General features: G+C 40.7%; 1 protein-coding gene and 1 long non-coding RNA gene across 2 annotated transcripts in view; one reads left to right on the top strand and one right to left on the bottom strand.

Moving 5' to 3' along the window:
• The window catches only part of LOC106906249 (ubiquitin-associated and SH3 domain-containing protein B-like), a 55,195-nt gene extending 31,907 nt beyond the window's left edge, over nt 1-23,288 (top strand). The window contains exons 2-14 of the mRNA XM_088011469.1: nt 7,043-7,096; nt 7,980-8,166; nt 8,254-8,452; nt 9,138-9,307; nt 10,277-10,485; nt 11,605-11,749; nt 12,507-12,633; nt 12,707-12,826; nt 12,902-12,994; nt 13,071-13,215; nt 14,360-14,466; nt 14,557-14,666; nt 19,003-23,288. Of these exons, the coding sequence (XP_087867595.1) occupies nt 7,043-7,096; nt 7,980-8,166; nt 8,254-8,452; nt 9,138-9,307; nt 10,277-10,485; nt 11,605-11,749; nt 12,507-12,633; nt 12,707-12,826; nt 12,902-12,994; nt 13,071-13,215; nt 14,360-14,466; nt 14,557-14,666; nt 19,003-19,140 (1,804 nt within the window). The 3' untranslated portion in view covers nt 19,141-23,288. The remainder of the gene's footprint in view (nt 1-7,042; nt 7,097-7,979; nt 8,167-8,253; nt 8,453-9,137; nt 9,308-10,276; nt 10,486-11,604; nt 11,750-12,506; nt 12,634-12,706; nt 12,827-12,901; nt 12,995-13,070; nt 13,216-14,359; nt 14,467-14,556; nt 14,667-19,002) is intronic.
• On the bottom strand, nt 15,954-17,277 carry LOC148155666 (uncharacterized). Its single transcript, XR_015765004.1, has 2 exons — nt 16,896-17,277; nt 15,954-16,243 (listed from the first exon to the last, which is right to left on the bottom strand). It is a non-coding gene; the product is annotated as an uncharacterized LOC148155666 (long non-coding RNA).

The raw sequence follows: 23,288 nt of genomic DNA, 5'->3' as shown, positions 1-23,288 counted from the left end.
ATGCGACTCGAGTCGTTTTCTCATGTCTGTCTAACTGACGCTCCTACAGCTGCCAGACTTTATCCACGTAGCCGGCGTCCTGATGTAGAACCAAATGTTTTCCGCTCTCCAGCTCCCCTCTTTGCGCTTTGACTCATCCATGCGTTGCGCAGAAGACCTGGAGTTATTTACATGTTCCTGACATATTCGAACCCGAGGCCAATCTCACGCAAAAGAGCGTTTATAATTCACTGGACGGTTGTACGCGTTTTCTTTTCCTGGAAACACAAACACAGTACCCCCTTCCAGAAATAAATGTGGTGAATTTTTCTGTTTTTCTTGCATCAAAGTGTTTGTGTATTTCAAGAAGCACGTTGAGGCTTAGGGTCACAGTCGGCAGTATCACAGAAATAACAAGTATGAGGAAACTTCAGCAGAATGTCTTTGACCTGCAGGTGGGAGGGGGTTTTCACAGGACATCTTGTCTCCTTATGGTTTTGTTTACCTACAGTGATGATTGTTTGTTTGTTTGTTTCATTTTGTTCATTCAGTTCTTTTTGTGTTTTTTTAATCTTCGCCTGATCATCCTCATCATCATGTAGAAAAAGATTTTTTTAAGGTTTTATTGGCTCTAGTGGCCTTTACTTGATAGTGAATAGACAGGAAGTGTGTAATGAGAAAAGGGGAAGACATGCAGCAAAGGTCACCAGGCTGGAATCGAACCTGCGACAGCCACGTCGAGGACTAAGGCCTCCACATGTGGGTTGTGCTTTAACCCCTGTAGAACCATCCTGTAGAAAAAGTTGTTTTTTAATCAACTTGTGTGATTGATCAAACATAAGAGCTGAACTGAGTCACCTGACTGCTCTGACCTTTAAATGTCACTAAATGTTCCAGACCGTTCTGGTACGCATGTAAATGATTTGAGTTGACAATTCTCTTCATTTAATAACTGATTGTTATGTTTTATGGTAGACACACGCCATAAAAGATATATATATATATATATTATATCTTTGTCTGCATAACTCCAGGTCTTCACTTTATCTGTTTAATGAAATTCTAATCAGTGCACCAGATTATAAGTTTGTGGACAGTAAATGAAACTAAACACTAAACTAAACAGATTTCTGTACTACATCACAGAAATCTGTACTGTTATATTTACAGCACATATATATTTATTTCTGTTAAATATATAACAGAAATCTGAAATATATAACAGATTCCTGTGATATAGTCCAACACAAAGTAGTAAAGAATTTTAAAATGGAAGGAAAAGGATGCATTGTTTCCCAAACCTTTTACAAATAAAAATCTTAAAATTTGTGAAATGCAATACATGTTCCATATAGGAGATAACAGGCTAATATTAAGCCTGTTGCAATAATCAATTAATCATATGACAAAATAAAATGAGTTCAATAACTTCCAAACTTCATAATCCATTATATTTATAGTTTTGGCTGTAAGTAGTTTTTATTTCGGTTTTATTTATAGTTTTTGGTTGTTGTGTTTCATGTTGGAGGTTTAAAATATCTTCCAGCTCCAGCATTGAGTGTTCTTCACAAAATGAAAGTTTATTGGGCAGACTCGCATTATTGTGCCACAATCAATATATTACTTGAAAATGGTATCAAAACAACAATATTATCATTTATCGCAATAATTACTGTGATAACAGAAACATTTGTTATCGTGACAGACCTACCTAATATTCACTAAAAGAGAGTTTGTGTTTTTTGGATGAACTAACAGAGTTTTGAAATGAACATGTCATATCTCAGGGTTTTTAGCCCTGCACGTTTTTGTCAAAAAGTAATTGACCACAGGTAATATATTAACCACTCATAATATCTCAACAGAACCCCACATTTAGAAAAAAACAACCCAAACCACCATTTAAAACAGACTTTAAATTTTATTTATTTATTTGCAAAGTGCCTTTATTCACTGATGCACATCTTGTGAACTGGTGCTATATGAATAAACTGAATTTAAATTTGAGTAAGTTGTTCTGTGAATGTTTAGCAGAGTAAATGGTTAAAGGAAGAGTGGTTAGCATGACCCTGCAGCCCGTTTAAAAGAAGAGAAGTGCTTGTAGCTGTGAGTCTACACAAGAAAACGACTTATAAAGTTTCCAGATATTTCTGTATTCTTCTCATAAAATGCATGTTAAATTTGGAACATGTTCTATCAATCAAGTTTCAATTAGTCAAGTTTATTTGTATAGCACATTTCAGCAACAAGGCAGTTCAAAGTGATTTACAACATAGAGCATCTAAATCTATATTTATATCCAACTAGTATTCTTCTGCATACTGCGGTGTGCATAACTTTACGTCATGATGCACATAAAAACAGGTTTCATCCAATTCTCTTGAAGAAGTGAGAATCTGTCGGCCTCAGATGTTGCCTGACTAAATGACCAGCGCGTCACTGGGTCCACTTCTGCTTTTCAGTTCTATTTCAGAGCCTTTGGTCAAATATTACATCTTTATTGACTCAGGTGACAGGTAGCAAGGCGTAAATCTTTCTGTTCCTGTGCTGACTGTGTGATTGACTGTCTTGTCAAAGTGGTTAAAGATGCCTGAAGCGACCTTCCCCTCTGGGACATCAGCTGCGTCACGACGGCAGAGCTGCTGCTGCTGCTGCTGCTGCTGCTGCTGCTGCTGCTGCTGCTGCTGCTGCTGCTGCTGCTGCTGCTGCTGCTGCTGTGAGCTCGCAGGCTGTGGTCAGAACGGCTGTTTGCTGAGGTCACGCATATGAAGCTGCAACAAACGACTTCTGTTTCCTTTCCCTGGTGTGTGAGGTAGAATTATTTCAAACGTCCACTGTAGGAGCAGTGTTATAAAGAAATGGTAAAAATGAACTTCTTTGTCTTCTGACCTTAATAGACAACCAGAGCAGAAGTTTGAGTTGAATCAGTAGGAAACAGGAAAGTTCTAACTCACGTTTTTTACATGCAGAGATTACGTCAGAAATATTCCTTTTCTTCTGATGGCTGTAGCGCCAGGATAGAAACAACCCACCATGGTAGCCTGCTTTCCTACTCAATTCTGCTTGATTCTCAGCTCCATTCAGTTCCATGTCTCGGATTTCTCCCACTGAACTTGATTTCTTCAATGGAATTTCTACGGGACCAATCAGTGAACACGAGGAGATGTTGTGATAACATCGATTTTTTGCTCTGTTGTAGAGCTGTAGTCTGCCTGTAGTTTTAGCAACGGCAGCAGAGGAAGCGAACGAAGCCGTTCAGTCTGTTTTGGCCACGCCTCTAAATACTGAATTAACACTAACAGTCGCCTCTGTAGGATGAATCTGCAGCTAAAAATACTTCTAACATCGACAAGTGAAAAGTTCAGTTCTTTCTGCTTGACTTCACATCAACAAGGTGTACTGATCTGTTGGTTAATTGTTTTGATTAATCAATTATTAATTTGATGTCAAAAGGTTTTGTAATAGATTTTCTTTACAGAATTTGAGCTGGGTGAAGTTGATGAAATCTAGGTAGAACAGATTCATCTTAAATTAAAAACGTTTATATTTTTTGTTGTTTTGGCTTAATTACTGCTCTGAACATGAGGATTTTTTTCAATAACTGGCCTCTCTTTGAGTCTGTATACTCCAGTTAACGATTAATTGATGAGTAAATTAGTCTACAATTGTTTCAGTAATCATGTCATCATGATTAATGCGATTAATCAGTTCAGCCCTATATTTAGACATTATTCAGACATCTTTACAACAAACATGTCTAAAATCAGTCATTTTAAGTTTACTGAACTTAAAATTTCAGCAAATTTTATGAGAAAATTTACTGAAAGTCTAATTTTACAACTTGTATTTTTATAACAGCTGACAAACAAGGGAGTCACAGCATATTTTTATTTATTTATTTATTTTTAATACTTTCAAGAAGTCACTAATTAAATGTGTGAAGTCCAAAGGAGTTTAACGTCTTTGGGTTTTCATCAGAGAATGTTTCCATCTATTCTCAAAGACGTGAAGCAAGAAACCTTTAACCAGCTGTGCCATTGATCAGAAGCACACACCTCCGCTCCCCGCGCCGCTGCCCCCCTGAGGCCGACGCCGCCCTGCCATGTCGGCCTCGTCCCCCCAGCTTGGCTTAATGAGATGCTGATGAATCAGTTCTGCTGCTCCTCCTCATCCTCATCAGCCAGACCTGAGGCGGATGAGTAAACCACTCCTCGGTCAGCTCTACTTCATTCACGCCTGTTTTATACATCTGGTGATGCATCACCAGTTCCACGGCGGTGGGGGAGGGACGGGACGTGAAACATGAAATATTGACACAGACAGCAGAAACTGAGCATGTTCTTTGTGTTTGTTCATCCTTCCTATCAGTCGGCGCTACGCCTCGCCCTCTGCTACTCTCAGGGTCTTACGAGGAACCGACACTTCCTCTGACTCGTGATCCAGATTCTTCTGCCCACACTCTGGCTTTCTCAATTCCTCCCGTGACATAAACGCTCTCTTACTCAGCGATGCGTGCCGGCCTTTCAGTACACAGGGGGCAGTGGAAACGGTGATCTCCTTTCTTAATAGTTTTATCTTAATGTGGGCAGGTTTAGCTGGAAATTAAATCAAAGACATTCAGAGATGTATCACTGAGTGGAAGAAAAACTGATGAAACCACTGATTCAGTGGACCTCATGCAAATGTTTGTATGACACGGTAATGCATAGGAAGTAGGGCTGACACAATTATTCAGATCAATCGTGATGAATCGATTATTGAAATAATTGTGAACTAATTTAGTCATTGAGTAACTGCCACCTTAAGGCTTGAAAATGGCTTTTACAGACATAAATATTTTTTTGTGTGTTCTACCCCAAACTCCTCGTGGCGGTTTTAGCTTCACCTGGTTCAGATTCTGTAAAAAGAAAATCTATAAAGAACCTTTTGCTGTCCAGTTATTAATCCATAGTTCTTATGTGAAGTCACACTTCTGGGAACTATGCAGCTGACAGCCATCTTGGTAGGTGTCTGTAACCAATTGTCATGATGGTGGCAATGGAGTTGCTATGGCAACAATAAACAAGCCACATTCTCTGTGTCGATCCTGACAGCAGCGATTTTGTTGATAAATCTTTCTCTTGCACATTGATTAAGAGAATATCCACAGTGCATCTTTACGTTGCACTGTGCTTGTCTACCAAGATGGCGGTTTTTATGCATTTTTAAAATAGTAAAAAAAAATAGGTTTAAGTAGTTAAAGGAAAAATCAGTAGAATGTGGAATTTTTTTATACAATTAGTTGACTGTCTGAATAAGCGACAGAATAATTAATTACTGAAATATTTTTTAGGTGCAGCCCTGGAGCGATGTTGAGCCTAAATGTGCATTTTGGGGTCCACATCAATAAAGAATAAAATAAAACACGTTCAGTAACGGTGTGGAGTCAGCAGTGTCACAGCTGGGTTTACCACTGGAGCAGTCATCACATTTAAATCAAGCACAACGGGAGCAGAAATGACTTTAAGACCACTAGAAGTGTCCATCACAGACAATGGGAGGTTTTGTCAAAACGTAGAGCAGCTCTGCCCTCCTTCTTGCTTCAAGACGAGAAAAACATCAAAGTTTTACCATGAGAAGAAGACAGAGTTGGATTTTAGTATTATTTTCCATATCTAGTTGGAAAAAATATTTAGAAACAAACTGAAAGGAATCTTCTAAAGTTAGCATGTGTGATGATGACAGTAAATGGACTAGCTAACACAAACTTCTGGGTTTTATACTTTATTATTAGCAGGGTAGGCTTGATACATATGCTTTAAAACAACCTAGTGTTAATGCTTGAGAAGAATTTAAGATTTAGTCAAATTTACAAACTAGAATTTCAGCTCTGATCTTACATGTGATCTAAAATTTATGAATACCTGAAATAGCTTTCAACCCTCACCCATTTGCTATATTAGAGCTAGATTACATTAGTAATATAGTAGCTATAAAATCCATAGCCAGCAACAGCAGGGTTAACTGTGATGTTTTCTGGGGGGATTAAATACAGTCCTTAAAAATAAACCAGTGTTAAAACTGGCATCTTCAGACAGTAAACCGAGTGAATTTAATCATATTGGAACAGACAGGAGAAATAATGGTTAATATATAAATATGCATTAGGCTGCATCTATTGCAGTTTTCTGGCCAACCACTGATTACTGATCTTTAAAAAGCCTGACCTTCCGATTCCAATTTTGATATCAACAATTTTTGTATGAAATGTCACTAAATATAGCAAGAAAGCTGCTGAGTTGGCTGAGTGAGGTTACTGCTACCAGCTACTGTTGACAGTCATGTGCAGACATGACCTGGTGGGCCAGTCTGTCCGTCAAACTTCTCTCACAGGAGAGCACAAGAGGACAGTGGTTGATTTTTAGACCTTTGCTGAGGAAGATCAGATTGGTGGATAAGATCGACTTCACATGTAAGAATCTGACAATCACTCATCTTCCAATATTAAGGAAATCGGCACCAATAAATCTGTATTGTTCAGCTGGACTAATGAGTAAAAACGTCTCTTTGGGCTGTGAAGGTGGCAGACCCCTGGGCACCACACACAATCCCAAAAAACTGAAAGTGGTGGTTCCGAAGTGAGCTTAAAATGTGAATGCAGATGTTTGAAACGAGGCGTTACAGCAGACATTGTTGAATATTCTGAGTCAAACAGTAGCTGGATTTCCATTTGTTTCACCTCAACCAGGCAGGCAGGAAAGGCTGAATAATTCACCAGCCTGCCTTTTTCCCCTCACGCCATTGGTACCCGACTCCCACAGCATCCCGCTCAGTGAACGGCTTTGAACCCTCCCCAGCTTGTTTCTCTTTCTTGGATCTATTTCCAAGGTCACACTTTCCTCCCTGACGCCAGTCCTCAGCGCTTCTCTTTTTAATTCTCCATCTGTTCCCAGAAGCTCCTCAGAAGCTCAGCAGCACTGAGACGTTTCGCAGCTGATCTCCCTCTCTGCTTCCCCACCGCCTGCCTCTGAAACCTGTTGTGGTCACGCTGTTTATCCGTGATCTCTGCTGTGTTCTCTTCCAGCCTGAAGTCTCTGGTGTCAACTGGAGGTCGGAGTGTACAGGCAGCATGTGACTGGTGAGTTTAAACACGTGTTTACATTTATCCATCCTTAACTAAACCACTAAATGTGCACACAGCACAAAACACATACTCATCACAAGTCAAGGTGTGGGAAAGCTGTGTGTTGTGGCGCCCTCTGGTGTTGTTTTGTGCTGTATTACATCTGAATATTTCAATAATGAATGTTGAAATAAAAAATTGAAGATATCGATTCATTCCAACATTTACCATCAGCTTAAACTGAATGAACTCAGAGGGAAAATACATCTCTCAGTTATTAATGATAAGCTAATCTACAAAGCTGCATTAGTTCTGCACAAATGACTGTCAGTTGTGATTTTAACTCTATGATGTCAACAAAACATGTCAGGCTTGCAGAAGAGTGAAAGTAGAAAACGTGTGGATGAAGACGCTCTGGTCGGATGAGACCAAACATTCCCCCACAGTGAAACTTAGACTTGGCAGCATCATGCTGTGGAGATGCTTTTCTTTAGCATGAATGGGGAAACTGGGAGGATGTGGGGGCTGGATGGTGCTCAGACAAAACCTGCTGGAGGCTCAAAAAGACTTGAAACTGGGGTGGGGGGTGTGCCCTTTGTAACCCATTTCTGATTTGATACAATTCAGCTTCAATTTCTCTTGATCTTGACATGATGAAACTCAGCAATTCTCAGTGAACTGTTGCCAGGCAGGTTTTGCTTAAAAAGTGATGTGTCACAGATGATTTCTCAAACTGTGCTGATAAAACTGAAGAATTCTGTAAGGCAGTAATGTTTATTATAATCTCATCATATCTTTGTTAGGAAAAACTGTTGACAACTACATATCATATTCCATTTTTTCACATTCATGCACTAGTTTGCCAACATACATTAGAGCAGAAATCTGTCCCCACCAGGCTGTTCTCCCACGTGGACGACCCGTTCCTGGACGACCCGCTGCCCAGGGAGTTCGTTCTCTACCTGCGACCCAGCGGGCCGCTCCAGAACCAGCTCTCACACTTCTGGCAGCAGAGCCGGGTCACCTGCGGCAAAAACAAGGCCCACAATATTTTCCCACACATCACTCTCTGTCAGTTCTTCATGGTGAGCTGAAACTACCGGACCACGTCTCAGCCGTGTTCAGTCCGTCCCACCACAGGACCTGGCTTCTGACTCCTCTCTTCCTCCCAGTGTGCCGACCCCAAAGTGGAAGCCCTGTGTGAGGCCCTGCAGACCACCGTGCAGCAGTGGAGGGGCCGCTTCCCCCGCCCGCTGCCTCTGGAGCTCTACACGTCGTCCAACTTCATCGGGCTGTTTGTGGAGGAGCAGGTGGCCGACGTCCTCAGGCAATTCGCAGCCGACTTCGCCACAGAGGCCGTCAGGAAGACAGGTAGGGTTCTGCAGAGGGATTGTGGCGCACAGTGGTGTCACTACGCCTGTTTTAAGGGGGATGATGTCCCACATAAAATATTCTCAACTACATAAACAACCAGTCAGAGCCAGGAGGTGGGGCTTACCGTTGCCAGTCATGCTTGTGTACACATTCCTCAGACCCTCCCCCTTCCTCTCTGCTCAGCTGCAGCTAATTCACCACTAGCAATGAATGCTAATGCTAGGTAACATTAGCATTCATGGCTAATGCTACATAGCTCATAATGCTAATGCTAAGTAGCATTAGCATTCATGAAACAATTTGGTGGTGTTTTGTTAGTATGTTTTTTTGTTTTTGTGTTTTGTTTTTGTACAAATTCAATGCAATGCTGAGAATTTTTTTTTTTTAAATCACAAAGTATAATTTTTAGCTGTCAGTTACCCTTTACTTCATATCACAATAGTTTGGGAGATCTGGGTAAAATATGAGTACGACTTCTGTTTCTGTTGCTGTTTGAGAAATGTCATACTTTCCCTCCCCGTCTCCTGGGGACTGAGCCCCCTCATCCTCAAAACCTAGTGATGCCCCTGGTGGGCAAACACACGGTTTGATGGTAGGTAACTTGTAATGTATGCTGGGATTTGTCTGGACCAGAGGCTGACAGTACACAGCAGAATGACCACCAATCCCCTGTCTCCTCCAGAGGTCAAAGTGGAGCCTCACAAGAAGCAGCTCCACCTGACGCTGGCCTACAACTTCCCCAGTGACCACCTGTCCTCACTGGAGAAGCTGGCCAAGGGCATCGAGGTGAAGCTGGGCTGTGATTGGCTGGCTGTCCTGTTCTCCCGGGACATTCGTTTTGCTAACCATGAGGTAGCTCACACTCTGAGAAAAACAACAACAAAAAAACATGCTTCCCATGTAGGACTGGGCGATATGGCTTACAGATAAAATCTAAGATTTTTTTAAACCAAATCCTGCTTTGAATTAATTGTTTTCTTCAGTTTATTCTCTAAAAAAATGACAAAAAATATTTTCAAAAATGGCTTTTATTTCATTCATCCCTTCTGGGAGCTGTATCAGGGTCACGCTTAGAGAATTTTTGTTTAATTATGAGGATACAGTCTTAATGTTAACAGAATAAAGATGCAATTTTACCAGAAGAAAAATGTCTGAAAATTGAAAAAAAGTTGTAATGAGAAAAAAAGATCAGGATCTGACAGGAGCAGCTCAGTTCTCGGACATTTGTTTCAATGTCTGAGAATTTAATTACATGTAATAATTAAATTATTATAGGTAATAATTTAATGCTGATGTTTTAAATGATGAAGTATTTCCACTAAGTATTATCTGTAAAATGTATACCAAAGTATTTTATTTTTTTGTTATTTTTGTGTTGGATTTCTCATAAAATACTACTTTATTCTCCTAATATTTGGACTTTATTCTGGTCACAATAAAACTTTATTCTTGTAGTATTTCAACTTTACTGGTGCGCACCAGTATTCTTTTATTGCTGTGACTTTATTCTCCTTATTAAAAGTAAAACAATCTTAGCCTGGCTCTAATCTTCTGCTGTATTAGTTGGGCTTTGACTTTAATTCAGAGACCAAATAAATAAAAGCTGTAAAACAGGATGGAAGTCGTCGGGTGTGCAGACATCGCTCTGAACTATGGAAACTAAAGGAGTTCATTGGTGGAAAACAAATCCATATTTCCATAAACTAAATCTTCAAATCGATTTATCGCCCAGCCCTAATTCCATGTCACACGTAATGTTCAAATCCTGATCACCTCACAGTCTTAGTTTTGTGACCGTCACGCCTCTGGATGTGCCTGCAGACGCTGAGGGTCATGTACCCCTACATGCCCCAGAACGACGATGAACTGGAGCTGGTTCCTGGGGATTTTATCTTCACGTCTTCCATGGACCAGACCAGCACCAGCGAGGGCTGGGTCCACGGAACCTCGCTGGCCACCGGCCTGTCTGGACTTCTGCCTGAGAACTACGTGAGCCTGGCCGACGAGTCTGACACCTGGGTGTTTCACGGGTGAGGAGCATCTCCTGCTGACCGGGACGACATAAACCAGTCAGACAGATGAAAAAGCATGAGGGAACACCGGCTGCAGTTCTTTGCAGGAGCACTGATTACCCAATTTAAAAAAAACTTGATGGCCGATACCATATTTGTTTTCCTGAAAAATCCAAAGTAACAAAGTCCACACTGCGCCTTGTAAGCCAGCTGATTCAGTTTCAATTTAGGAGCAGAATTGAAATTAAATTGAAATTAAATTTCAATTCTTCAGATTCAAAGCAGTACTGACTGCTGGAGGTCTTTCCTGCCAACAGTCATCAGAGTCTTCAGTAACTCTTTGAAGAATCTAAGTTAATGAGTTACAACAACATTTAATTTCCCTTTGGGATCAATAAAGTATTTTTGAATTTTGAATTGAATTGAATTTTAATTGCCTGTGCACAGCAGCAACTCAGGGCCTGACAAAACTTAAAACTTCAGGATCCTGACTCGGCCTCCCAGATGTAGAGGTTTGGATTCTGAGTTGTAGAATAAACAATTTTAGTTAGTTTTGTGTTCAGCTTCTCCATCACATCAAAATCGAGAGGCGCATCGATTGCAGTCTTCAGGCTGAATACTGATCTTACCTGACCTGCTGATTCTGATTTTGGCCGATACCGACTTTATTTCTGTCTAAACAGGAGCTAAATATAGGAACAAAACTGCTAAGTTGGCAACAGCAGGTGGTTATTGTTGCCTGCAGATGTGACCTGGTGGACAGGTCAGATTTGGTCAGAACTTGTTTTGACCGCAACACTTTATGTGGCTTTTGATAAAGTAGAATACATTATGCATTGGAAAACTATCAAATATTTTTTGAGTTATTTAGAAGATAATCTCATAATCATATGTAGCTCCATATTACATTTGGATATTTGGATCAAAATTCTAGGTGCAGAATTGTAATGTATTGTCAGAGCAGAGGAACAAAGTACAAATTATATATATTCTTATAAAATATGCATTTTTATGAGTATGGCCAGGACAGTCACCACTGTTATTTGTCAACCCCTCCTGGGGGCTTTTGGTTCAAAAATCATGCAACTGATTTCTCAGCAGGAATCAGTCAGCTGTCCGTCTTCCTTCTCTTCCCAGCTCCCATTCCTTCTTCAGCTGTGGACCCAGTGATAAAGCTGGTAAAGAGAAAGGAATGTTTGACGGCCTGCTGGACGGCCGACGTCCCGACAGCACCAGTCCTGGAGACACGCCTGCTCTCAGTGTGATCTGCCACCCTATGCAGGTAGTGGTGGTTATTGATTTTGATAAAAAGCTACTAATCCCACAGAGAGACTACTTCACTTATAACAAGATAGTTTTCTCATAAGTGAAATAATCTCCCAGTGGAACTAGTATTGTTTTAGTTTTTTTGTTTTGTTTGTTTTTTTTAACCAATATTTAGGAATTATTGACTCAAAATGACAGACTGGCGACTTGTCCAGGTGACTCCGCCTCTCGCCCGGAACATTAGCTGGAGAGGCACCAGCACCTCCTGACCCCACTAAGGGACAGGGTGTAAGAAAATGGATGGATGGATGGATGGATGGATGGATGGATGGATGGATGGATGGATGGATGGATGGATGGATGGATGGATGGATGGATGGATGGATGGATGGATGGATGGATGGATGGATGGATGGATGGATGGATGGATGGATGGATGACTCAAAACAAACTTCTATATCTTCATGAAAAGATAGTTTGGTCTTATTGTTAGTGTACTACCATATTTGCACTAGAAATGAGAACAAAAATACTTGGAAAGATTTAGTGTCTTTTCTGTGGTTCATGAAATGAGAAGCTTCTCGTTACGTTGAATGAAAACCACCCAGCATTAATTCTCCAACAGGAGGCTCATACCTGCTTGTGCAGTGAAATCCAGTTTGTGACGTCTGTTTTTTGACCAGCCGGTGTGTTTTGTATAACTCTCAGTTCAAGGCGTTTCTGCTACTGTGCCTCTACCTTACTCCATCATTTCTGGGCCTGTTTCACCGCAGCAGGTCCTGCGGTTCAGTGGCGGCCACACTCGGCAGCCCAAACGGACGGTGTTCGTGTGCCGGCACGGTGAGAGGATGGACGTGGTGTTTGGGAAACACTGGCTCACTCTCTGCTCGGACAGCAAAGGTGAAACTTTGAACTCTGCCAGGTCTGACTTTACACCAGAGGTGAAGCCTAAACGCATGTTGTCGCTCTGCAGGTAGATACGTACGCTCCAACCTCAACATGCCTCCCAGCCTGCCGCTGTGGGGAGGACAGAGAGACTACGACATGGACGCCCCCATCACTGTGTTTGGGTCCACTCAGGCCCGATTAGTGGGTACGTCAGTGAAAGAGTGGTCAGCAATGTGGCTTTTTGAAACATATCCATGGTAACCGTGTGCTGCCTTCCCAGGCGAGGCCCTGTTGGAGAGCAACACAATGATAGACTTTGTGTACTGCTCTCCATCACTACGATGTGTTCAGACTGCACAGAACATTTTGAAAGGTGAGCCGGTTCTGTTCGGGTGTCGGTTCCGACAGCCCTCCTGTTCTCCCTGACCGCCGGGTGTTTGTGTGAACAGGCCTGCAGCAGGACGGGAAGCTGAAGGTGCGGGTGGAGCCGGGTCTTTTCGAGTGGACAAAGTGGGTGTCAGGGAACTCCATGCCAGCGTGGATCCCCCCCACTGATCTGGCTGCTGCCAACTTCAGTGTAGACACAGCTTACAGGTGAGAGAGATGTCCGTTTCCATGACAACACTTCGTATTTAACTGTTCGGATGGAACGCATGGTTCCAAGCGGATGGAGCCGTTTGGAACCATCCGTTCCAAACGGAGGAGGTGAATAGACAGACGGGTCCAGTCCTGGTCTCCCACAGAGACACGGTGACGGAGGCGGAGGCTCCAGTCAAGTCGATGTTGCTTTTCAAAAATAGGATTTCAGACTCGACTCAGACTCCTGGTTCAACACTCGAGGTTTTGTAGCAGACTTTAGGAGTCGGTTTGTGCTCTACAGAATCGAGCTAACTTCACCCTGTTTAGTCGGCTGTTATCGAACTCTAGTAGATTTTTTTTTTTTTTGGGGGGGGGGGGGGGTTTCTGGTTGGTTTGGGGAAGTGTGAATGTGGAATCAAACTCTGAAGCAGAACAAAAGAGTGAACTTTGGTCCACCTACAAACCTAGGTATTGGTTCTGTTGAAGTGAACTCTGGTTTTAATGTACAGTGTATATGTGAACTCCAAGCAGATTGGAAACGTCTCCAGAGGCAGAAAGTGGACTACAGTTCAGGGCATTCTGGGTAAACACAACAAAACAAACATGCCAGTCGAGCACTAGGGGTAGAAATGGCCAGTTCCCCTCCACCAACTCAAACCCTCATTTCATTTTAAAGACACACACTCCCATTTATTTCTGCTAAACACACCATTTTGTTCCCATGTATGAAAACTTTGGCAAAATAGTTTCATTTTGTTCTGTTTTTTGGTGGGGACTCTTTGAGAGGCTTGTGTTGTTTTTTTTTTTGTTTTTTTTGTGGTATTTCTGTGAACTATGGAAATATCGCTGCTCAATTATCTGATGTAATTTAGTTTAGTTGTTATTTTAAAGCTTTGTGTTCTGCTCTTTTTGTTTGTTCTGGTTCTGATTCCCATTTGCACCAGCTGACTCTTGTAACACACACCAGTTCAAACAAACCTCCTGCTGCCTGTTGTTTACTGGAGCTGAAGCCCTCCATTGTTTTCTCACAGCACATGATGAGGAACATTTAGAAAGTCGCCATAAAATGTTGGTTGTTGAAGCAGACACAAAATGTCCATCGGGTCGATCTGGTCTCTTCTGAAAGTTGCCTGACGTCATTCTGCCTGACTCTGCACAGGCCTCTGATCCCGGCCAGCAAGCTGACTGTGTCCGAGTCCTATGAGAACTACATGAGCCGCAGCTACCAAGTCACCAAAGACATCCTGTCAGACTGCAAAAACACAGGTAGCCCGAACTCCTCCGCTGTCGTCGTTGTTGGTGCTCATATGTCGGTGCTGCGCTGACGCATCGTGTTTGGGTTTCTGCTCTGAGTAGGAAACAACGTGCTGATCGTAGCCCACGCGTCTTCCCTGGAGGCCTGCACACGGCAGCTGCAGGGCCGCAGCCCCCAGAACGCCAAGGACTTCATCCAAGTCGTACGAAAGGTCCGTCTGCTCCACGCCGTTTTAGCTTCCACAGCACTCTTTCCTCCTCTGCTACAGCTCCTCTGGACAGCTGTGTATGATGACACAGTGCTTTTCAAAGGGAAGAAGATGAGAGACAAACGTGGAATCCAATAAATTCTTAAATTATACATCTTTTTTCAATCATTATAAAATATAAGTTAAAATAACTTAAATAGATGGAAGATGGATCAAGCCTATATCACCCCACAGAGGAGAAATGAGTCAAACTTCTAGTTAACCAGCAGCCATGCTGGTTAACTAGAAGTTAACCAGCTGTTTTTTACCTAAACAGAGTTTTTCCCTAATCTGATTAGGCAAAAAAAGAGAAAAAAAACTAACCATATGCCATCACATTTTCATCTTTGCTGAAAATGTGATGGCATTAATATGAAAATATTATATATTTTCCTATCAAAAGAGGGGATTGCGACAGAAAAGCTTATCTGGTAATATATTCAATCTGATGTTGAATATATTACCAGATAAAATTGAATATCTGATATATTCAACATCAGAATATATTGAAGATCTTATATTTGGCATGTCAGATACTCAACGAAATGAAGTTGGCAAAAACATCTGATTTTATTTTTTACCAACTAAAATCGTGATAATTTAGAAATGTTTGAAATCTTAGGATCTACTCTTTCTACAGAATACACAGAGATGGATCATTTTACTCCATAATCATTTTCTTTGTTTTAAAATGATGAAATCCTGGTTGACAGCCAACGTCTCATCTCCTAATATAGATAGTGACCTACTGGCATGCTGGGAGAAATATTTTAAATATTGTTCCTATATCTTCATATAAGAAAGTTTCCAAAGACAAAAAGATTTAGGGGAACCTGAAGTTGGCCACAATCTGATCTGTGCGTCTCCGCTTAGTTGCAGTTATAAAAGCTGTGGTGGAAATAACGCTAGAAACCTGGATGTGCTGTGTTCCCAGATAGCACAGAGTGATTGAAACAACATTGAAACAACATTGAAAGTGGTCGGTTACTTGTATGTTGAATCAACATTAGGGTTTCAACCATAACTGACATTATATCAATGTTGATTCAACCATCATCTGAATGTGGATCTACATGCAGATTTGGGTTGTTTTTATATTGAATGAAAGCTAAGGATTTATGTACATTTTTAGGTCTGATAGGTCTACATCATAACATGCTACTAAAAGTTTCTTCACTGGTGTTAAACACACTATATTATTGGCACATGGTGGGTAAACTGTGTACAAAAGGTTAAAAATGACAACATGGGTTTGATATAACATTTTATTTAAGAGGGACAGATCTTTAAACATATTTGATTCCTTTTTGACTGTCAAACAGTCTGTTGTCCACAGAAGAACAGAGTCCATGAGGTCAAGCTTTGTACTGTATGAACCAGGGAAACAGTACAAGTTGCAGTAACCCCAGTTTGACTCTGGTTGGCGTCACTTTGATTCCTTGCGATGTCTTCCTCTCATTCTAGCGCGTAATGAAGCCACTTCTTTACGGTTCCACTGCAGTCCTCAAGAGTCAGCTTTCGGTCAAACTGCAGAGCAACGGCTGAAAAACACAAAAATAAAAGTGAGGAGGGTGCCGGTTAGAAAGATGATAAACATTTGAAAAGTTCTGAAACACAATGAAAGATTAAACAGTGTACTGGTTACAGGTCTGAGAACAAATACAAACCATATAGTTCCCCATGTACACTCACTGTTAAATTAATATTCATCTTAATCTTTCATTAGTATTTATCTTAATGTTTACATATACAACTACATTTACCCATCAAGCTGCAGTATAGTGTAGGATTTATGATATTGATATTAAATCAATATTTAAAATAAAGGCTGTTTATCAGAAAACCTAACAATAAAACTCAGGGAGGATCAGGTTTATTTAACACACCAGAGACAAATAAATAGAACAAAAGGTGATTTATAGTGTAGTTGGAAAAATTATCTATAATTTATGCAGAATAAACTTCCATCAAATAGCTGGTTCAATCTTCCATCAACTACAAATATTTCTAAATAAGTTGATTAAATTCCTTAAAAAGTGTCTATATACTAATAAAGATCCCACACAAGTAACAATAGTCCAGTTCAATTTAACCAGTTACCAATCCAAGAATCAACAGACTGAATCAGTCATTAGCAGGTTTAGTTCAGTGTTTCACCTGCCTTACATGTTAAGTGTTTCCCTTCTGCCTCACCTGGATTGAATCTGTGGATGATTAACAACCTTCTGCACTTCTTGATGGCTGCAGACGGTCATGTAATCATCCAACTCAGCTGTTCTGGTACAGAGGCTCATTTAAGCACGTCCCTAAGCATATCATAATAAAAAGTTAAAAACAAGTGATTACTATCACAACAATTTAAAGCCCACCTGGAGCAGCCAGCCTTACACTTCCTTGTCCACCACATGCTCTCCCAGACCAAACAATAGGCCCCGCCCTATTTTAAAAACTCAAATCCCACAAAATCTCGCAGGATTTCATACTTAGGCCTGGAGTGGTGGGTAGGATGAAAATAATACAAAAGGAGACATGACCTCAATTATTAAGAATATATGTTTTGCCCCAAAATAACCAGGATTACTATTGGCACAAAACAATGCCCTTATTTTTCAATAAACACATTTAAGATCAAAGTAATATTGAAAAACTTACCATAAAAGTGCTCAGCGGAGAATTCAATTCAGAAGCCGGATGCAAACAAGCCAGCAGCAAAGTGGCTGTTTGGTTGGGACAAACCACAAGTGTAAAAACGGGGAGGTGGACTGTACAACTCCTAGTAGAGACTTGTAGATGTTTTTGTGTCAACACATTATGCAGTCAGTAATATTTACAGACAAGTAAGAAAATGTACAGAAAGGAATCACAACCCACTGTTCTCAACATGTAGTGCTTAATTTGAAACATGATTAACCCCCACTTAGTAATAAAATGTTCTGACCCAGACCTCAAGGAGGGGGGAGGGAAGAAGGGATGACAGGGGGTAAAGAGGGGAAGGTTGGGAGGAGCGGCTGGGTGGGGGGAGGTTTGGGAGGGAGTAGGGGGAGATGAGGAGGTGATGAGGGATGCAACAAACTGCCCAGATTGCACACAATTGTAAATCAATGTTGAATTATAGTCAGAAGGGTTGATTTTTGGTTGAGGTCAACAACTGATGGTTGATCAACCATCAAACAACCACCAGCTCTAGCCAAGTAACCAATGTTGAAACTGTGTCATTGAATCAATGTTGTTTTGTGGTTGAAATCTAATGAATGAAATGCTGATGTCTGATCAACGTCTGATCAACGTCTGATCAATGTTGAATCAATCTCAGCTGTTTTGCCACACCCCTTCCCCTCCTCTTCTCCTCATCAGAGCTCTGGGTCAAAGCATTTTATTAGTGAGTGGGGGTTATCACATTTTAAATTAACCTCTGTAAAGGATAGTGGGTGATGATTCATTTCTGTACATTTTCTTACTTTTTCATAAAAAGTCCTACTGACCGTTTGTGTGTGATATATTGACACAAAAACATCTACAACTTACTACAAGGAGTGGAGCGGTCCACCCCTGCTATTTACATGAGTGGGATGTCCCAAACACACAGCCACTTCGCTGTTGGCTTGTTGGCAAAAGATGTTAATTCAATGTTGAATTGCCATCATGTGCAATCTGGGTACAGAACGGAATCACAACTCAATGTTGTCACACATAGTGCTTAAGTTAAAACGTGATTAACCCTCACCTAAAATTAAAGTTGTTTCACCCAGAGCCCAAGGAGGAGAGGATGAGAGTGGAAGGGGGGGCAAGGTTAATTGAGGGGTAGATGGGGCCAGGTGAGGGGTGGGCGATGGGGGGGAAGGGTTGTGTGTCTTTGGCAGGTGGAGGGAAGGGGGTTGGGTGTTTGAATGGCAGGTGGTGGAGGGGTGCGAATAACAGCTTACATTGATTGAACATTTAGATTACGAGTTCTTCCCCAAACCTTGTCCTCAATCAAACTGACCTGCGTGTTTTCAGTTCAGAAAACCCTTGTTAATCAGATGTCAATTAATATCATGTGTGCTGAATTAGGGAAATTCCTAAAACTTACAGGGCCTGGAGGACCAGTGCTGAAACACACTGGATTCGATGTTGGCATTTCAATCAATGGATATCGACAATAAATCAACATTGATTCAATGACACAGTTTCAACTGTTAGAGCTGGATGGTTGTTTGATGGTTGATCCACCGTCAGTTTTCGACTTCAACCAAAAATCAACCATTCTGACTATAATTCAACGTTGATTTAACATCGTGTGCTATCTGGGTTTGATCCTCAGATCCCGTACCTGGGCTTCTGTGCCTGTGAGGAGCATGGAGAGACGGGAATGTGGCAGTTAGTGGACCCTCCTATCCTGCCTCTGACTCACGGACCGAACCACTCCTTCGACTGGAAGGAGACTCTTCTGCAAGAATGATGCCTGCCTGCTCCGAGTTGGTCACAGTGCTCTCCCTGTGCCCCATCCACCTCCACCCCCCCACCAACAACCAACCAACCCAACAAAATAACTGGAGCTCTTATCTTCTCAGCCTGTCAGTGGCTGCTGATTGAGCCAGCAGAGTAAAGATGAGCAGTCCTAGCAGTGGATTGGGAAACATTCACACTCTGCTGGCGTTATGCAGCGACTCAGGACACTGACAGGCTCAGGCGGTCTGACAGGGTCAGTGGGTTTCTGCTGCTCTGTGTGGAATCTCATGTCAGCACCGCCTTTGGAATTTGGTCAGATCAACATTGCAAACTCTTTCATGTCATACTTCCCATGTTGATTTATGCTAAAGCATGTTAGCAGGCTAATATGCTAGCTTAGAACTTAAAGCTTGAACTTCAACTTCCTAGTATGCAGTTGGAGGCTTTTTATTTTTCCTCGCTCTCTGTTAGTCATACCACCCCAATATTTTTACCAGCCTGAGGTCTGGCCACCCCATGAGAACGGACGCCACTGGACGTATGCATCAACAAAAGGACCATTGTTTCTCTGTGTTTGTGTGTGTGTGTGTGTGTGTGTGTGTGTGTGTGTGTGTGTGTGTGTGTGTGTGTGTGTGTGTGTGTGTTGAAATGCACTTTTTTCTTATTTTATTTCCAGTCTCGGCAGCTGAGGCTCATCATGGTGGGTCTGGTTGCTCGTGGCGTCAGGTCAGATCTCTGCAAATTGAGAAAGTTTCTCCTGTTGCATAATTAACTTTCTTGTCTTAATGAAACTAAATCAAACAACAGAGTGGAAGTGTCACAACAATTCTAAAAAATGTGTCACCCATGTTGATTTTTATGCTTGTTTTGGTTACTTTGTTTTTCAATTCTGCAAACATTTGATTAGATTTTTTTTATGTATGCCAAAAAAACATAAAGAGACTGGAATCCTCTTGATGGTGTAAACAGCAGTGCTCTCCCAAACTGTTGCTACTGATTGTTTTTGCGGCCTTCTCCAACCCGTTCAGTGTATTTGATATATAACACACACAGAGCTTCGACAGCACATGTTGCACTTAGTGACAATCATCCAGTAGCATCTTGATTCTGGCCCAGCAGTGATTGTTGTCCAAAGGGTTGGAGTAGCTGTAATCATATACTCAGAAAGGTCTTCCAGTTTTATCTCTATTTATTTGTAAGCCTCTTTTTTAGATAAAAAATAATGTGTACAAAGAAAAAAAATAATTTTTAGCTGCATGAAAGAACTTCAGGAGTGTCTCAGGTGTTGCATTTAGCAGGTATTTGCAGCTTTATGTTAACTGACTACTGTTGTGCCTCTGAGAGTTCCTGCCTTGTCTCCGTATGTTCTTCATTTCTCGGCTGCAAAAGCCGGAGACACAACGAGGATGTTTGCGTAGCCACGTTGTGCTATTAGTTCACAACAAATTATCATTTTAATTTTTTTTTTTTTTTTTTTTTTTTTACAAAACATTCAGGCTGAAACTTGAATGTATTTTTTGTTCCGATGTTAGAGTTTGGTTTGAGTAGACTCTGAGTCTGGAGCCGTTTCTGGGTTATCCTCAGATCATGACGGGAGGCTGATCGTGACAGAATGTAGGAGGACATCAATCAGAGGAGCCGTCGACTGGAAGGAGGTTCAACATGATCATGGAGATGCTGGTCTTCTTTTCTGACCGTTTCAAAAGTAAAAGCAAAGAGTCACAGTTGAGCCCCGGGAAGCCGATCAGCGAAGCAACATTGGAAAATAAACTGTTTAAGTAAAAACATCTCAGGTCTGTTTCCTGTTAAAATGACAGCACTTTCTATTAGTTTAAATAACACATTTCAATAAATTCCAAATGTAATTAGCATACTAAACTGATTATCCTAAATTAATCCAGTCTTGTAGTCTGTATAAGCATATAATTTATTTTATTCCTAAATTGTTATTACTGTTCTTTAACCTTTTATAACATAGGGAGCTAAAACGCCGCCTTTCACTTTTTCAGGGTTTTTTTTTTTCATCAACTCCAGACAAAAGAGGAATATTTCATTTTAGGGATTTAAAATAAACTCTTAAGTCAGTTCTTTCTAAGTCTTGCTAGGATCCAAGTTCCTAAAAGACTTCACACTCTGCCAAAAACATGGTTTTCATCAGAAAATACCATGAAGGGGTCAGAGGTCTTACTTTTGATCTTCAGTTAGAATCTGAAATTCAGGAACTTCAGGGATACTCAATCTTGCCACATAAAATAAGAAAAGCTTTAGAAATATGTCTTTGACATAAACAAATTAACTACCAACATCTCGTGTATGAATTATATGAACATATACATGAGTATGAACCTATATTAATGACCCCCAGACCATCTTGGGATGACAGATACATTTCCAAAACTTAAGCCTGGTTCCCCCTCATATTATTTCTGTCAAAGTTAGAGAATCTTCTTAGGTGCAGACAGAGAATCAGCATAATGTACCATGAGATTTTGCAACGTTATTGTTTGGTCATTGTTGTGACATTTGAGTAGCACTTCCTCAAATATGTTAAAAAAATGTTAGAATTGCCTGACTGAGCTGGAGATCATAATGTGTATGCTACAGTATCGGAGGCAATCTGATCTGTGTCATTTAAATGTGATGGATCAGGGAGGTTAAAACATAGCAACTGGTCAGTGATATTGCATCGGTAAAGATGAAACTGAGAGAGAGCAGGACCTGTACCCTGGCCATTAATAGAACCAAAATGAAATATTTTTCCTTTTAGAACCATCAACAAATCAATGAAGGACTACAAATGACACCAGGGTGATGACAATTATGGTTTTTCTCAAACTGGATCCATGGACCACTTTGCTGTTCTTTATGTGGAACCTGATCATAACTGCAGAGGCTGGTTACTGCTGATGTTTTTACCTCCACAAAAAAGGATTCTTTACACTTTTCAAAGCTGATCTTGATAAAACCACAACTTCGAAATTACAATGTTTCCATCAAATAAGAAATGCAATTAAAATTATACGTAGTCTGCTCATGCAATGTCTTTAAAAAACATACAGCACCATGGTCCTCCTGCTACTTCCTGTCATCTTCTTTTCAATTCGTGCCAGTGGCAACATCACTGTTGTGGTTTGTGTGACTCATGCGATGCAAAAAAAGTGTTTCCATTGCAGTAAACCGATTTGGATATGGCCAAAAAAAACCACCTCATCCTAGCGCAAAAGAATTTTTTTTTTTAAATTAGGCATGTTTCCATTAAGCTGATTTATTTTTGAAATGTTGAATTTCCCAATTATATGGTCAATGAAAATTACTGAGTTATAGTTTGCTTACCTGCGATGCGATATAACTGTGATTTTGTAGAAATGTGAATAGATTGACAGAGAGGACTAAGACTAAGAGCTGGTTAGGTTTTTAAGGTTTTTTCTTATTTTAGCCGTTTTCCCTGACTAAATAATGGAGACATGTTTGTTGGATGGAAAGAGGAACATTCATCTATCCCAGGAGAAGAAAAAGAAAAAGAGAGCCATGTGAAGGAGACTTAGTGGAAGAAGCCACCAAGCCTCCTTGGTGGCTTGGTGGTGGTATGTTAAAAAAAAGCCATGTTTTTTTTTTTAACATATTTTTTCTGTATTTCTTATTTATTGTCTGAACATATCAAATGTGTACAGCATATAAATTAAAGTTCCACCATTTCAAGCCAAAATATATACATGTTAGTATGTAATTTAAAATGAAGCGTGTGTATGTGTGCAGTTTATGAGTTTGTTTGTCCACTTTTGCAAACATGCAGGTATCAAAGAGAAATTGCTTCTTTTTTAAAAAAGCTTCCATATTTTCATATGCAGAGACGTCTGGGGAAAGGAAGTAAGGCCAGCATATGATTTTTTTTGTGACGATCTCCATTTGGTTTTTAAATTGTACTTTTTATTCAGATGCTATGAAAACAAGCAACATTCTTTCCTCGGCAATAACTTTTAAAAGAGAAGGCTATCCATTGTTCACTTGTGATTTTCATCTAACAGTAATTTAACAGTCGGATAGCTTTGTCTTTCTGTCTAGTCTGGATATTTCTGCTCTTGCTTCTGTTACAATTATAAATGTATTCACATCCAACTTTTAAATAAAACAGAACATCATTCTTTGGATACTGAAAAA

The sequence above is a fragment of the Poecilia mexicana genome, unplaced genomic scaffold (assembly GCF_051168715.1).
Source record: "Poecilia mexicana isolate PSO_F unplaced genomic scaffold, ASM5116871v1 scaffold_13, whole genome shotgun sequence".
NCBI lineage: Eukaryota > Metazoa > Chordata > Actinopteri > Cyprinodontiformes > Poeciliidae > Poecilia > Poecilia mexicana.
This window is presented reverse-complemented; position numbering and strand designations above follow the sequence as displayed.